Consider the following 16,790-nt stretch of genomic DNA (forward strand, 5'->3'; position numbering starts at 1 on the left):
TGCTGTTGTTATGGGTTGGTGATGATGATAACGATGGTGGTGGTAAGGTTGGAGTAGTAGCATTTATATAGAAGGAATATTTGACGAATTCTGCTTTCTCTGCTATATAATCCATTCCATACATGAAAAATTCTCAACTTGCTTAATTGTTCCATTGTCTCCTTTTTGATTGCCCTGCATTGCAGGGGCAAGTTTTTTTTCCATTAGTTGTTTTTTTTTTTCTTTTTTTGGGTTGGGTTGGGGAGATTTGTATTATCTTCTCCACCTTCCTGTAGTCTTTCAAGATGTGTTACAAGTTGTGGCGGGGCTTAAAAATAGCCCTTATACTTTTGTTTCTTTTGTAATAATCCGATATATATTTTTATTTTTAATAATACGTAGTGTTTTCTTTTGTTTGTTTGTTGTTTCGCATGTGTAGTATAAACATTTGTTTTGTTGTTGTCTCTTATCCATTTAAATTTAGACGTTACTTTGTTATATTCGATAGTTTTTTTCCTTTAGTTTTTTCCGCTACTTTATTGTTTTGGGTGGATCTGGTGGTAGGTTGAAAAGTTCAAGTGGTCATATATATTTTGTGAATCTTATTTACGTGGTTTTTTTGTTGTTGTTATTTATTAGTTTTTTGCATTCCTTTTTGAAAATGTTATTTTAATATATTCGGATGTATGTACGTAGTAAAATTGGAGAAATGGAAAATAACGAATTTAGTCACGCAGTGGAAGAGTTGGAGGCTTAATAAGGCCACCGTCTCCTTCGGAGACAAAACGTTTACGTCCTCTGCAAAGAAAGAAAAATAAAAGAAATATTATTAATTATACATAGGCAATTGTTGATAGTTTATCAGGGTACAAAAGGCGAACAATTTTCCAGTTATTCAAATTATATTTTCAGAAGTTTATTAGAGGGATCAATTATTATATTTTTCAGTGATCAACAAACTTGTAAATATAGATTTTCTAAGGGAAATTATACAATTGACTATCTGAGCGAAAATCGTGAATTTTTGAAGAATGAGTTCCAAGATTTTGTCGTTGCTTTGTTTTTGGATTTTCAAAGGATTATCTCGATTTTTTTAAGATTTTTTTTTACGAACAATTGGGAATTATAACAACTTTTTCATAGACAATATTTTTGGATATTAAAAGAAGTATTTTGGATTTTTTAGAACGCTTTTTGGAATTTTTTAAGGAACATATTTTTGGAGTTAAAAAAATCGAGTTCTGTTTATTTTAAAGAAATTTGTCCAATCTTGTAGATTTTTAAAGAACTTTTTCAACGACATCATTCATGGAGACTTATTTGGGGATTTTTAAAGACCATATTTTTGTGAAGTTTTAAAGATTTATTTAAAATAATTTTTTTCCAAGGGTCATCAGAACTAGAATCGTGGAGATTTTTGAAGATTTTTTATAAGAACTATAAGGCCAGTAAATCTTCTGGCGTGAATTTTTAAATAATTGTTTACCAAGGCTATTGAACTACGATGATGGAATAATTTATGAAGTTTTTCCAAGTACTATATCTGGGATATGATCAGGGACTATTAGGGCAACAATCGTACATTTTCCTATTTGTTTTTATTTTCCAATATCGAATTGTTTCTACAGGGAGAGTTAAAAAAACTGCAACAAAGTCAAACTCCATAATTTTTACATTTTTTTATATTTTATTGAAAGAAAGCAAAAAATGTCGGAATTTTGGCCTTCAAACAGAAAATGAAACCGTCACACACTGCCCGAATGTTGCTCTATGGTATTTTGGCCTATTTCCGGCGAAGCGCCTGCTTGAGGTGATCGACATATTGGTATTTTTTAGTGCCAACCTTGCTTTCCAAAATACTCCAGACACAATAGTCCAACGGATTGGTATCCGGAGATTTTGGTGGCCATTGTGCGCTGGAAATGAAGCGAGGAACCTCATTTTGTAACCATTCTTGGGTGGCGCGTGCTGAGTGCGATGGCGCTGAGTCCTATTGGCATTGGATCTGCGGCCAAAATGTTTGCGTGTCTAAGGCTTTAATACACACTCCAGAATATTTTCGCGATAAAATTCGGCAACTAGCGGAGAGCGACCATCGGCTGTTATGGCGGCCAACACCAACCGAAGGTGCACATTTTCAGCTGATTTCTTTGGCAAGTAAACACGATCCTTTTGTTTGTTTACAATCTGCTGGACAACGAATATTTTTTCATTGCTTCGGCAATTCACCACTTTCGGCCAAGCAAAGCAACTCTTTAGCTCTTCTGACTTTATTTTCTTTCTGTTGCGGTGTAAGTTCTTGCACTTTTTCGAATTTCAATGGCTTTACCCCGAGCACATTTTACAATATTTGCCGAAGGTAATATTTCCATGTATTCAGCTCCCGAGTCATTTTTCGCCCACTGCTACGCGGGTTTCGATCAAGTCGCTTTTTTACTTTTCGAACCATTTCTGCTGATGTTGCTGTTTTCTTCCGTCCACTTCCTTGAGGTCGGGCTACGCTATCAGTATCACGGTAACGAGAGATGGTACGAGACACAAAAGATTTATTCACATTTAAATGCTGGAGTGCTCTAAAGATAGCCACTTGTGGTTTTCCAGCCAAATGTAAAGAAATCACACCAATACGCTTGAATTCCATCACGAATAACTTGTTTTCTTGAAAATTCTCACCAAAATGCTTTTGTACGCTTGTAAACAATATAATGAGCTGTCACTGGAATAATTTTAACAGCTGTCGAACGAGTGACTTAGAAATGACAGCAGTCTGAAGTTGGTTGCAGTTTTTTCATCTCAACCTGTAATTGTGGATTTTTTATTTTTTTAGAGTTTCTAGCCATGAAAATGGGTGGGGTTTTTTTCAGGACAGTCAAAGAATCTCATAGAATTTTTTTCCTAGGACCAACAAAACTAGAATCGTGAATTTTGAAAGAATTCTTTTCATGGACAATTAGAGGCATAGATTAGAGCTTATATTTGTAAAGGAAAAGGATTGTCGGAGCCATAATCGGGGATTTGTAAAATAAATGTTCGAAAGACTAATAGAGCCATAATTGTGATTTTTTTTTAAGACTTATTTTCCATAGACTAACTGAGATAAAATCGTCCGGGCTATTTATCTTCATTTAGATGTGCCATGTACCACCATCTCGCCTTATACTGCCTATGGACTTGGACCGTATTTACGAAACCTGGCAGCATTATCTATGCCCTGATCAAAGATCTTCTTTAACTCATTCTTGCACTTATTGAAGTCTGCGTTATACTTTTTAAGGATAGTGGTAAACTTTGGAAGAATTTTTTCCGCGAACTATTGAAAAGTGAAAAAAATTTTGAAAATTTTGAAGCATTTTTGAAAACCATTTCAAGAAAGACCAATTGGCCTTCCTTTTAATCTTAAAAAATACCCATTAGTCTTCTATGAAAGGTATAATACACCTTATATCAGAATCCGACCCAATTATTTTATATTATTCCATATATTTGATATGCCACCACACTCCTTCCATATGTTGCCTTAAATGAGAAAGAAAAAACCTTCAACAAAAACAAACAATAAATTTGAATTAATATTGAATTCTTTTTTTTTTTGTCTCCCCTCTTTATTGCAATCTGTGCTACATTCTCATTCTGCATTCACAATCCTTGTCAGGAAACTTTTTCTAGAATTTTATCGATTTAAATTTCACTTTCACTTTCCAAACAAATAATAAAAAGGTCCTGTTCGCCGCCGTCGCTGCTGCCGCTTTTCATACATATTTCACTTTCACACTGCATGAAAAGCAGCCTAGATTTTTGATGGACCAAGGGAAAAGGAGAGGAGGCGAGACGAGACGAGCAACTAGAACATAATAGTATGCGGCAACTACAACTACTATTAGGCTGCCGCTGCTACCTACCAAGAGTTCATTAAACTGCAATGACCTAAAGAAGCAAATAGCGGTCGCAGCAGTGGGGTTGGTCGGGCAGATGCATGGATGGATGGCGGACGAGCTTTTTTCTTAACCAACCAACCAAAAGAGAACATTGAACCCCAACAAGAGAGCTTTTGTGCATTAAACTACTACTACAACTACTGATGCGACTGCCACAACTGCTGCTGCAGCAGCACCTCAAATTTGCAGCTGCATTGGAAAAAAAGCTTTGAGCTGCAACCCAAAGTAGTATTCTGCACAGAAAACCGGTCAAAGTTTCCAATGTGGGTACGAACAAACACGATATGCATGTTTGTTGTCGTTGTTGTTGTTGCAATGGCGGTAGAACGACGAAACAGTGCCACAAGCCAACCAAATTGGAAAACTTCTAGAAACCGGACGAAAATATTATGGAATACAAAACAAAAACAAGCAATGGATATGGTTGGCGATGGCCTTTGTTGTATTATCATTGTATTTTTGTTTTGTTGTTGTTGTTTTTTCTTTTACATAATTTTGACATTTCTAGCATAAAAGGCCGGTCGATTGCAAAAAGGTAAAATTAAGTATAGTATTTTATTTGGAAAAAAATTGAAATCATTGCATTTGAGATACAATCTGTAATTTTTCAAGGACTAATAAAGCTATAATCGTGATTTGAGATTTTTTAGCCTTTTGGTGTCGAGGTGAAATTTTTGGACATGGTGGTAAATTTTATCATTCTTGATTTTACAAAAAAAAGTTTATTAACATTTGCACACGTGTAGACCATGTCGGTCCAGGTCCAGGTTTTCATATAGACCATATATATAACGGAACCTTCCAATATTCGGTATTTTGATGATTTTAGAGATATTTGTTACCGGAGTTGTTTAAAATTTCCTATTTATTCGTAAAAGGTACTACAGCCTTTGATAAAAAAATCGCGGTTCACGTCTTCATATAGCCCCCATATAACGATACCTCCCGATATTCGGTATTTTGATGATTTAACCGACATTATTCACTAGAATTGTTTCGAAATTTCGTAGTTGAAGTTCGTAATGAGTACTACAGCCTATGCCAGACATTGCCTATGCAGGTCCACGTCTTCGTATGGGCCCCATATAAGGATTTTCATTTGAAAGTTATTTTTCTACGGATTTTTTTAGAATATTTTCAAGTTCCTTTAAAATGGTATTAAAAGTTAGGCGAGGGCCTACCTGCTTTTTTACTTGTTTAATAATAATAATAATAATAATAAATTTTTTTTGAGAAAAATTTTTAGATCTTAATCAATATGTAATCCCAGATTTTTTTCTAAGGGGCCATTTGAGCTGCAATCGAGGTTACATAATTAAATGTTTAAAGGACCATTTCATTTTAAGGACTCACAATGCAATGGGGATGGGGACACCGGAAGGATTGGACTGATATATTCCATCTTCATGGAAGATACTGTGTTATTAGAAATATTTGGATGTGTGAAATAGGAGAGAACCGAATGCTTATTTCGGATTTTATAAACGTTTTGGTTATTCAAAACATTTAACCCTTGTGGGGGAGGTATCAGAAGGAATGGTCTCGGCTATCTTTACAACAGATCTTGTGTTGATGGAAATAGCAAGTCTGAATGGAATAGGACGTTAGTCATGCGTTTTATAAGATTCATGGATATTCAAAATGTAGACCCTTTTGTGGGGGAGGTACCAGAAGGAGTGGATCGATATATTCCAATTTCACACCATACCTTGGGTTAATGATGATATTATGATATGTGTAATTTAAAGATAACCGGATGCTTATTTCGGATTTTATAATCGTTTTAGTTATTCAAAACATTGACTCTTTGTGGGAGAGCTATAAGAAGGAATATTTCGATTTCCACCATCTTTATCTTGTGTTTATGGAAATATTGAGATGTGCCAAGTCTGTTTGGAATCGGATATGATGTTTTATAAGCTTTATGAATATTCTGAATTTCGACCCTTTGTGGGGGAGGTATCAGAAGAAGTGGACCGATATATTCCATGTTCACGCCAGACCGTGGGTTAATTAAAATATTGTGATGTGTGTAATTCGAAGAAAATCTGACTTTTTTATAAGAGTTATAATTAATTATTCAAAATTTTGATCCTTTGTGTGGGAGGTACTTGATGAAGTGCACCGATTTTGTCCATTTTTGCACCTGACCTAGAACTGATGCAAATATTAGGATTTGCAAAGTTAGAGCAAAATCGGGTTATCCCTCCTCTTTCTGTAGAGTAAAATATTTATATATTTATTTATTTATTTTTTTTTTTTTAGTTTCGACCTTTTGGAGTGGACCGATTTTGCCCATCTCCAAACTGGATCTAATTTGACAATAATATTACGATGTACAAAGTTTGGACTAAAAATATAATGTGGCAGTCAGAGGGACGCTAGATCGACTCCAAATGTCCCCTCTAGCCATATGGCTGAGGGTAGACCAAATACAAGGACTTTCAATGCAATGATTTCAAGTATTTTTAGGGCTCAAAGTACTACAATCTTGATTTTTTTATGTATATATATTTTATAACAACAGCTAAGCACTAAATTTTTGGGAAATATTTTTCCAAGTTCTATCAGAAATGTTCCAAAATTCCAAAAAAAAAAAAATGTTCTTCCCAACAAAAAATATTTATGTATATCCAAAGGAAGAACTTGGTACAAAAAGTCCATCGTCATGGGAATTTGCGGAAATTGTTTTCTTAACTCCCACAGTTCATTTTCCTCAAGTGGCTCTGTGATTTATTAATTAATAGCCCTGCATTTAAAATAATTGTAACGAAAATTTTCCATAAATTTTCCTCCTCAAAATACTAACTAACTGCAGAAAATTGCATTAAAATCACAATGATTTGTTCCATATTATATTTGTTGTTGTTGTTTGACAAGAAAAGAAGAAGTTGGAAAAAAACATTTGCAGTCAGCCACGAATGCAATTATTCCGTTCCAGTCTGAATTAAAAAAAAAAAAAAACAGCAAGTAGTGCGTGTGAACATTTTAAAATTTATAATTTGTCTTGCAACGACAGCGATTTGTTTCAGCAATTTTTTCTTGAAGGAAAAAAAATAAATAAAAACAAGAACTAATACAGTCACAGCTATTTTTATAGTTTAGAAAATACCGCCAATGCGAAATATTACACTGGGCCACAATAAAAAAATAATAGAACAATTTTCAAGAAAACTACAAGATTATGGTAATTCATAAAATGATAATTCATAAAAAATCGTACAATATCTCGATTAAAGAATAAGGGGTCCCGGAAAAAACATCATTTAAAAAATCCACAATTGCCGTTTGACTGTTTGCTTGGAAAAAATTCTTTTAAATATCGCGATCAAAGCATAAATGGGCCACGAAAAATATTCTTAAAAATCCATAATAAAAGTTTTATCTTTATTTTATTTTTTTAAAAGGAGTTTTAAAAACGACTATAGTCTGGTAGCTTTTCAAAAATTTTTCTCAAAGATCCACAAGTATAGTAAGAACAGTCAATAAAAAAAACTTATAAAAACCATTATTAAGGCATATGGAGTTCTTCAAAAAATTAAAATTAAATATTAAAAAGTAAGCAAATGCTATAGTCGTGCCGACCATGTGATACCCTACAACACTACATTTTTTTGGAAGTCCCCTAATGTCCTAATCTATTTTGGAAGATTTGGTTTTTGATATAATGTCATAGAGCCCTACCCAGATGTTACCCTTATATACGCACTCCAACTTGTTGTTATGTAATCGAAATAAATCCAATGGTCCATTTTATAGCTAAATATAATCCAATGGTCATGCAAAGTGCTCGACTTCTTACCTGTCCTTAACTTTTTCCTACTGTAACATTCCGTGTCAATTGGTTTTCTATCGTGACCTATAAAGCGACTGTAAAATCAGGAAATCTTAATTTTTTGACCTTTTGAACCCTTAATTTTAACTAACCCTACCCCCATGCAAAATTTCGTGAAGATCGGACGATAATTTCGATCTGTAAATAACACAACATAGTGTTGCGGGGTGAAGAAAAATTTTAGAAAATGTACAATTCAAAATTGTAAGCCAAATTTGAAAAAACCGCATGCGAAATGAAAAAATATAGAAAAAATAATCACTTTTTATTGGCATATTTTTACGCGATTTTCTTAGATTAGATCCTTTTCTGGCAAGAGGCCAATTGATGAGAATTGTGAAAATCAGTCCAGCGTTTCTTGACCTGTAGAGCAATAACAAAATCAGGATTTTGTTTTCCGTTTTTGATCCATTTCTACACCTGAATATTTTGCGATCATATCCAAAAACATTAGGCTTCTATTCGAACAATGATCCCACCTCCATTCGCAATTTAGTGAGGATTGGACCATAATTAAATTAACATGGACAGACGGACGGACGGATATACATAGCTAGATCGACTCAGCTCGGCGAGATAGGAAGATCCATATATAGTTTCCTATGTCGAGGATCAATATTTCGAAGTTTTACTTAATTTCCTTCATGGTGAAGGGTATAAAACCGATTGGGTTGTCCCAATTTTGTGCCAGTTTCATTTATTTTTAAAAAATGTTTAATTATGTGGTATTTTATACCTGCCTTCAGAATGTGTTTTTTTTTAGTTTTTTTTTTTTTTTGTTTAATTTTCAACAATTCACTTAATAACACATTCAACAGCTACCGCCGACGACTGCAAGGATAAATGGGCTATAAATAGCTGACATACATACATGTTGTTGTTCTTGTTGCTGTTGCATTTATTATATTTCTCTGCTTTTTTTAAACACAATGCCAAGAAGGTGTGTTGCTTTGTTTTGGGGTATAATTTATTAAAATAAAAAAACCGAACGAAAAACAAGATTTAAGGTTATTGCAAAATGTTTTTTAATTAACAAAAAATGCAACAGATTCAGGGTTTCCTTTTCAGGGTTTCCAGCATGACATTACCAATAAAATGCAATAATAAGGAAAGTAATGGCTTGTGCCTGTCAAACAATTTGGAAGGTAGTATATAACAGATTTGGATATACGTTATCACTTTTTTAAAAATAATAACACGAGCCAGCAGCCACGAAATTAGTAATGTATTTTTAAATTAATATTATAAATAGTATTTCTTATCAATTGTTGATTTAAAAGAAAAAAATGCATGTGGTTTTCGAGAAATATTCTTCAAGGTCTTTCAAAGTGGATTTCTTGATAATAGCTCAAAGAATATAGTTTCCAAAGCCTTGAAAAATAGATAATGAAAGAAAAAAACTTGTATCTGCGCTTTTAAATTTTAGATCTCAAATTATCCTTAATACCAAATGCACATGGTCAAGGCTATATAAAGGATACAAGAACCCGAAACTCTTTTGACATCTACAAATCGAATACTATTAATAAGAATTTTCCGAAAACAAGACTGGATATTGGATAGTAAAAATTATTAGTAAATTTGCAGCGTATTCGGAAAAAGTGCAAATTTGTCGAAAACTAAAATTGAATATATAATAATATAATATAATATGGTATATATTTATGGTATATATTAGATATACACATTTCTTTTTCAAAATTTGCAGCGAGTTTATAAAAAACACCTAAACCAAAATTTTTGATGTTTTTAATGGTACATAATAATTATACAAATTTCATTTGTTCAGAAACTCACGATGTAATTTGATCTAAAACAATTCTTCTCTTGACACTTGCCCCAAAGAATGAAGTTTTGAGTGAGATTTTGACTTAGAATCGAATATTGTTAAATTAGCTGGAAAAAAAATGAAAAACATGGTTTTCAATACCTTTCCTACTGGGATATTCATTTTTGGATTTTTGATATAAAAAACCCAGTACAATTGAATTCCATTTGAATTTATCTCAGCCCAGACTGGATTGACGATTTCGAAAGAGTGCTATATTTTTCGAAAGAAATGTTTTGAATAAATATTATGATATTTTTATGAAACATACTGGGTATATAACATACTTTTGTCCAGAGACTCACAAGAAATTCAATCCAGGGTATATCTTCCCTTGGTACTTTCCCTTAAAAATTAGGTTTCGAGGGAGATTTTGACTTGAGAATGGAAAGGTGTTAAATAAATAACTCAAACGCTTAAATTTCACTTCTTCTTTCAGTGGGATATTCAATTTTGGGTTTTGGTCTACAAACCGAGAACTCTTAAATCCACTTGGTATTTTTACAACTTAAACTGGTTCTACAATTGAATTAAAAAAAATGGGGCGAATTCGAACAAAGACCTAAATTTGTCGAAAATAAAATTGGAGACGAGTTAAATTTTCAGTAAAAAACGAACACGTAATTTCAATATTTTTCAATATCGATGCAAATATTTTTTGGATATATAAGGGAAATAGATATTTATTTTCTTTGAAGACTTATAGTGAAATTTTATGAAGATTAATTTTGTCTTTGACGTCATCCATCTAAAACTATTCCTTTTTGAATGATTTTTGCATAAACTCAAATAAAGTATAGCTTAAGCCTGAAATGTGTATTCCTGGCGTTTAGGTAAGGTTTAATCTTTAGATGTCTTCTAGGACCTATAGTTAAATAGGATCAAAAATACCCTTTGATGACTCGCTTGAGGGTAAAAACTGAACAAATTATCTTCATATTACTATATGTAATATTGCCAAAGATACTACCGGGTGAGATGAAAAAACTGCAACCAACTTCAGACTGCTGTTATTTCTAAGCCACTCGTCCGACAGCGGTTAAAATGATTCCAGTGACAGCTCATTATATTGTTTACAGGCGTACAAAAGCATTTCGCAATATAGCAAAAGACACTATTTACGTAAATTGTGAGGATACCAAGGATTCTTAATCCGACAACTTCCAAAAAGGTGGAAGAGGGGGAACTTTATAATGTTAGTTGTCAAAAATATGTAGTGTCCGCTTTTTTATCTCTATCATCATATCTGCCGGAATTTTCTTGTAATTATTTTTTTATATTGAAAAAGTCCCTGATAGATGTTCTCTGATATTCTTATGGACTATCATTGTTGGTTTCTTTAAAAATATTTACTTAAGAACAATAATTGCGGATCTTTAGGGAATATTTTTTTTTACATGGAGTTATGAAGAAGCTATAATGGGAATTATCAAAGATTTATAGGAAAATTTCCTCTATAATTTAGGACATAATTTTTATTTATATATTCGATTAAACATTTCATTTAGTTGAAAGAAGAATGTATATCTGTACCTACTCTGTAAAATGTTAAGAAAACTTGCAAGACCAACTTCCAACAAAATGTTGTACACTAAACAACCAACCTACTACCAACGAAGATATGCTACGATTATTTTACGTTACGTTATGAGCTTTTACGTTGATATTTTTCTTGTCTTTTTGTCACTGTAGCTGTTTCTCTCTATCTTCCCCTCTTAGCTCCCATAATTCTGCATCACTGTCGTCGTTGTCGTCATCGGCATCTTAATGCAAAAGTTGCAACAAAAAAAGGTCATTGGGTGAATGAACTTTTAGCGGCAAGAAATCAAAATCAACAAAATACCCGTTCGTTCGTTGTTGTCGTTGCCGTCAGCGGCAACCAAAAACAAAATAAATACCAACAAACAAAAATATCTTTTACGACAAACTTGAATAAAGTTACCAATATCTTAACGTAATAGTGTACAGCGAAGAGGGCAAACAAGCAAGCAGCCAAAAAATCAATGTTGCGTTTGGAATAGGGACAAAAAATAACTTATCCACGATTACAACTAAGGCATCACCAACCTAAGGAAATTATTGGGAAATTGAATGTTTCCAAATGTCCTAAAAGCAATACGTTAATTAACAAAAATTTGATTTGAGAAGTCATCTCGGGCAAATTTTGAACACACAAAAATACAGTATTAGACGGCTTGTACGAAACGCCATCTATCTGGGGAAATTGTTACAAACAATTTAGAAAAGGTAAATGATGAGCCGCCAGGGATATAAATGTCTCTGGCGGAAACATATTTTCAAAATTTCAATTGCAGTTGCCATAAAAGGATCAGCCGTTAGATTCACTTTAAAAACATCGTGGATCATTGGAAAAAAAAACTAAACAGTACCTCGCTTCAAAATAATGAATTCCTAGAGTTTTTTTTCAGAGGGGAATGTCTTTGCTAATATAAGTTAAAAAGTATCAGTAGGTTTTGCCGACAGATGTATACCCTCAGCCAATGTTCGGTTATTTAAATAGATTTTGACTTTAGTTATGATTACTCAAAGTTTTTACCCTCTATGGAGTAGGTTCCGAAGGAAGGGACCAATATTGTCCATTTCGTATTGGACCTAGATAAATATGATATAAATATTGCGAAGTGCATGTTTGGGCCACATTTTTAGAAAATGTTAAAATGTGCGGGTGGTACCAGATATTGTCGACCGAGGTATTCCATTTTAATACTTCATCTTATAGAGATAAAATATTAGTATGGGCAAAATGATAAGAAAATCGAACACTTATATCCAATTTAATGCAAAGTCATAAATTCCATATTCATCTCAAGTTTCTGGTTAAGAGAAATATTTAGATGTAGCAAGTTGTAAGGAATCGCTGACTTGTTTTGCAAATAATGACACATAAGAGTATTGAAAATTGCTTTTATGAGCTTAATGGATATTCAAAATGTTGACCCTCTGTGGGAAAGGTACCAGAAGGAGTGGACCGATATATCCCATTTTCATAGCAGATCTTGTGCTAGTAGAAATAATGGGATGTGTGAAATATGAAGAGAACCAAAAAATTTCGGAAATAGCATCAAATTTTAGAATAAGTTTAGATTTGTTCGAATTGGTCACCTTCGGAACGAATTATGGCCGAATTATAAAACGGCCAATGAAACCGTCGCACTCTGCGGTATTTGGGCCCATTCCCGGTCAAGCGCTTGCTTGAGGTGATCGACATTTTGGTATTTTTTAGCGCCAACCTTGCTTTCCAAAATACCTCTGACACAATAGTCCAACGGATTGGTATCCGGAGATTTTGGTGGCCATTGTGAGCTGGAAATGAAACGAGGAACCTCATTTTGTAACCATTCTTGGGTGGCGCGTGTTGAGTCCTGTTGGAATATTCAAGGTCTGCGGCCAAAATGTTTGGGTGTCAAACGGTTTTTGATACACCCTTCAGAATATTTTCGCGATAATATTCGGCATTTATTCTGATGCCACGGTCGATTAATACGAGTGGAGAGCGACCATCGGCTGTTATGGCGGCCCACACCATCACCATGGCTGGCGCTTGAGTTCTGGTGGCCAATCGAAGGTGCACATTTTCAGCTGACCTCTTTGGCAAGTAAACACAATCATTTTGTTTATTTATAAATTGCTGGACAACGAATGTTTTTTCATCGGATAAAATCAAATTCGGCAGTTCGCCACTTTCGGCCAAGCGAAGCAACTCATAACCTCTTTTAAGTCTATTTTCTTTCTGTTGCGGTGTAAGTTCTTGCACCTTTTGGAATTTCAATGGCTTTACCCCGAGCTAATTTTTCAATATATGCCGATTGGAATAGTGCGATATGTTCAGCTCATGAGCCATTTTTCGGCCACTGCGACGCGGGTTTCGATCAAGTCGCTTCTTTCTGCTGATGTTGCTTTTTTCTTCCTTCCCCTTCCTCGATGTCGGGCTACGCTACCAGTATCACGGTAAAGAGCGATGGTACGAGACACAAAAGATTTATTCACATTTAAATGCTGGAGTGCTTTAACCATAGCCACTTGTGGTTTTCCAGCCAAATATTAAGAAATCACACTATCACGCTTGAATTCCATCACGAATAACTTTTTTCTGGAAAATTCCTACCAAAATGCTTTTGCACGCTTGTAAACAACGTAATGAACTGCCACTGGAAAAATTTTAACAGCTGGCTTAGAAATGGCAGCAGTCTGAAGTTGGTTGCAGTTTGTTCATCTCACCTTGTACATTTGACTCTAATATTAAATGTAAGCTAGGCTTTTAACCTTTTTTACTTTACAGCTCATGAAAAGTAAATTTATAAACATGAACAAAACCAACATACATACTTTTTTATATATTCAAATCAAAAATATTTTGGCAAATATTCAAAAGAAATTTTGTGTAAAACATTTGTATGAACATAAATATATATAAAAGAATGAGAGCAAGTTAAAGCTTCAAACATAGTTTAAGCAATTCTCACTATCAAGGCTACAATTCCAGTTAAAACAACATTTTGTAGTCCTTAGGCGAACAACGTAAACATTGTTTGGCCAAACAAACGAAAAACGAAGAAAAGTGGGCAGAACAAACAAAAATTTGTAATTATTTTTGGAGGACAATATTTTTGTTGTGTTTTGTCCACCAGCCAATATTTTTGTTTTGCAGTCCTTCAAATTCACTTTCAAAACAACAAAGAAGACAGCGAGCGAGCAAGCAAGAGAACGCAGACAGACATTACACAATATTTGTTGTTCTTGCTTTGGAAATTTATATATTTTTTCTTTTCCCATGGCCCAGTTAAAAAATCTTTAATCTTTGTGTATTTAATTCATAATTCACAAGTTTTAAAAACAAAAAAAAAAAAACAAATGTTTGTTTTCAACGAAGACGCCAAATAACAAGTGTTGTAGCCTACTTTAAGGCTCTCGAACATATTAAAAACATCAAAGAGGTAACAAAAAAAATGGTAAAGAAAATGGAAAATTGTCATTTATCAAGGAAAACATGTTTTGAGTGAGAAACAACATACATGTTTTCCTCTTTTTTCTAATTAAAAGAAAAATGTATTTGCATTCTAGAAGGTACAGCATATAGTCAAGGTGTTCATTAAAATTTTATGAAATTGTAGCATATCTTAGGGGGTGTGTATAATATATGAATGAACCTATATGTGAAATTTGTTCAATGGATTTATGTATGTTGACAAATATGAATGAAAAATACGAGGACAGATAATGTCAAGGAGGGTCGCTTGTGAATTTTAGATCCGGTTATAAAATTATTTTCGGTTTATATTTAACATGAAATTAATTAATAGAAAGACAATAAAAATAAGTAAATCTAAAGAATGAGCAAATTAAAGAATAGTAAAATAACTGACTGGCTGAGAATCAATGCCCAGATGAAACTAGAATCTTGAAATTTTGACAAGGTCCTTGGCGCGTAGACGTGTAATAAGGCTCGTTTTTTTCGCAATTAATGCTAAAAGGCTACGAAAAGTGTTAAAATGTACTAAAGATTAAATATTTTGGATTGGACAGACGGAATTACCTAGTATTCTGAAATTTGAAATGAAAGTCACTGATGTTTTTGGAAATTCGAACTTCAAGGTTACGAAAAGTTCTTAAATTGCGCTAAACCTCTAAAATGGTACCATTTGTTATTATGTGAACGGATACAGCAAAAAACCTTAAATTTGGTACGAGAATCAAGGTTGGAAATGTGTACTAAATGTGTGAACTGTACTAAATGGTACTAAATTTTGAACAGTTTGGATTCGGGTGAACCGAAGAAGTTTGCTTTTTGGAAATTTTGCATTGCGGTCCCTGTTGGTGGTTGGTTTGTGATAAAGAGGTGGTTTTGGGAATGTGTACTACGAGTACACGAAAGTTACTAAATAGTACTATATTTGGTACAATGTGGTATTGGGTGAACCGATAGTGTTTGAAATCTAAAATTTTGTATTAGGGACGCTGTTCATGAGTAGACATATGGACATATAGAATTCGTTTTAGAAATGTGTATTATAATTGTACGAAAAGTACTGAATGGTACCATATTTAGTATTGAGTGAAGGAATAGAACAGACTTGAATTCCTGAAATTTGATATGGATGTTATTGTTGGTATCTGTATTTGAGATTTGGTGGTGGTGTGGAAATGTGTCCTATATTTGTACAAAAACTACTAAATAGTACTAAATTTAGTATTGGTTGGTGGATTGGAAATGTATACTATGCCTGTTCGAAAAGTACTAAGTGGTACTAAATTGTGTTTTTGGGTGAATGGATATAGTTGAAATCCTGAAATTTGATATTGGGGTCTCTGTTGGGATCTGGGACTGAAATATGGAGGTGGTTTCAGAAATGTGCACTATAATTATACGGAAAGTACCAAATGGTACTAAATTTAGCATTGGGTGAAGAAAAAAGAGCTGAAAGCTTGTGTAGTGTAATCGACTGTTATCGATACGCACACCTAGAGATCCCAAAATATCACATGATAGATCAGCTGTAATTTATCAGCTGTAATTTAGCATTTGTTTTATTGTTTACAATTAAGGATAATAGTTTATAAGATAATAGAAAATAAGTAAAATCCCGTTATTTATGTATATATGTAGGACATTTTTGTAATAAAAATTAATCAAGTTTTATCTGCCGATCTGTCGGCATAAAGAAAACTACAAGTCTTTTATTTGAGCACTCTAAAGTGCTCTAAAAGGAAATTGCTTTGGCGCTGTTAAGTGCCAGCAAACAGATAAATCCTCTAGTGGCCAGTGGCGTTTTTAAGCGCCGGCTAAAAAAACAGCAGGCAGATTTTTTCCATAAAGTGTCTTTCATCACACTTGGAATTTGATATGGAAATCACTATTGGTATCTTTGTTCGATATTTAGTATCTGTGTTTGGGATTTGGTAGTGAAGTGAATATGCGTGCTATATTTGCACGAAAAGTACTAAATGGTACTATATTTGGTATTGTGTGAAGACATAGTACTGGAATCCTGAAATTTGACATTGAGGTCTCTTGATATCTAGAATTGAGAAATTTGACGCAATTCCGGTGAATAATGACGCTAATATCATCCAAATATCGAATAAATGTGAATGTTATACTAAAACGTAGACCTATATAGATAATTGTTTACAAGGGGGTAAAGTACTCAGAGGGAGCTCCTTGTGTGGATTTTCAGACTAATCCATTGAAAAG

The 16,790-nt window shown here is 33.6% G+C and overlaps 1 protein-coding gene across 1 annotated transcript in view; it reads right to left on the reverse strand.

Moving 5' to 3' along the window:
* Positions 1–570: 570 nt before the first annotated feature.
* LOC101892144 (programmed cell death protein 4) overlaps positions 571–16,790 on the reverse strand; it is a 51,288-nt gene continuing 35,068 nt past the window's right edge. Inside the window, exon 5 of the mRNA XM_005179495.4 lies at positions 571–777. Within this exon, the coding sequence (XP_005179552.1) occupies positions 705–777 (73 nt within the window). The 3' untranslated portion in view covers positions 571–704. The remainder of the gene's footprint in view (positions 778–16,790) is intronic.

The sequence above is a fragment of the Musca domestica genome, unplaced genomic scaffold (assembly GCF_030504385.1).
Source record: "Musca domestica strain aabys unplaced genomic scaffold, Musca_domestica.polishedcontigs.V.1.1 2, whole genome shotgun sequence".
In the NCBI taxonomy this organism is placed as follows: Eukaryota; Metazoa; Arthropoda; class Insecta; order Diptera; family Muscidae; genus Musca; species Musca domestica.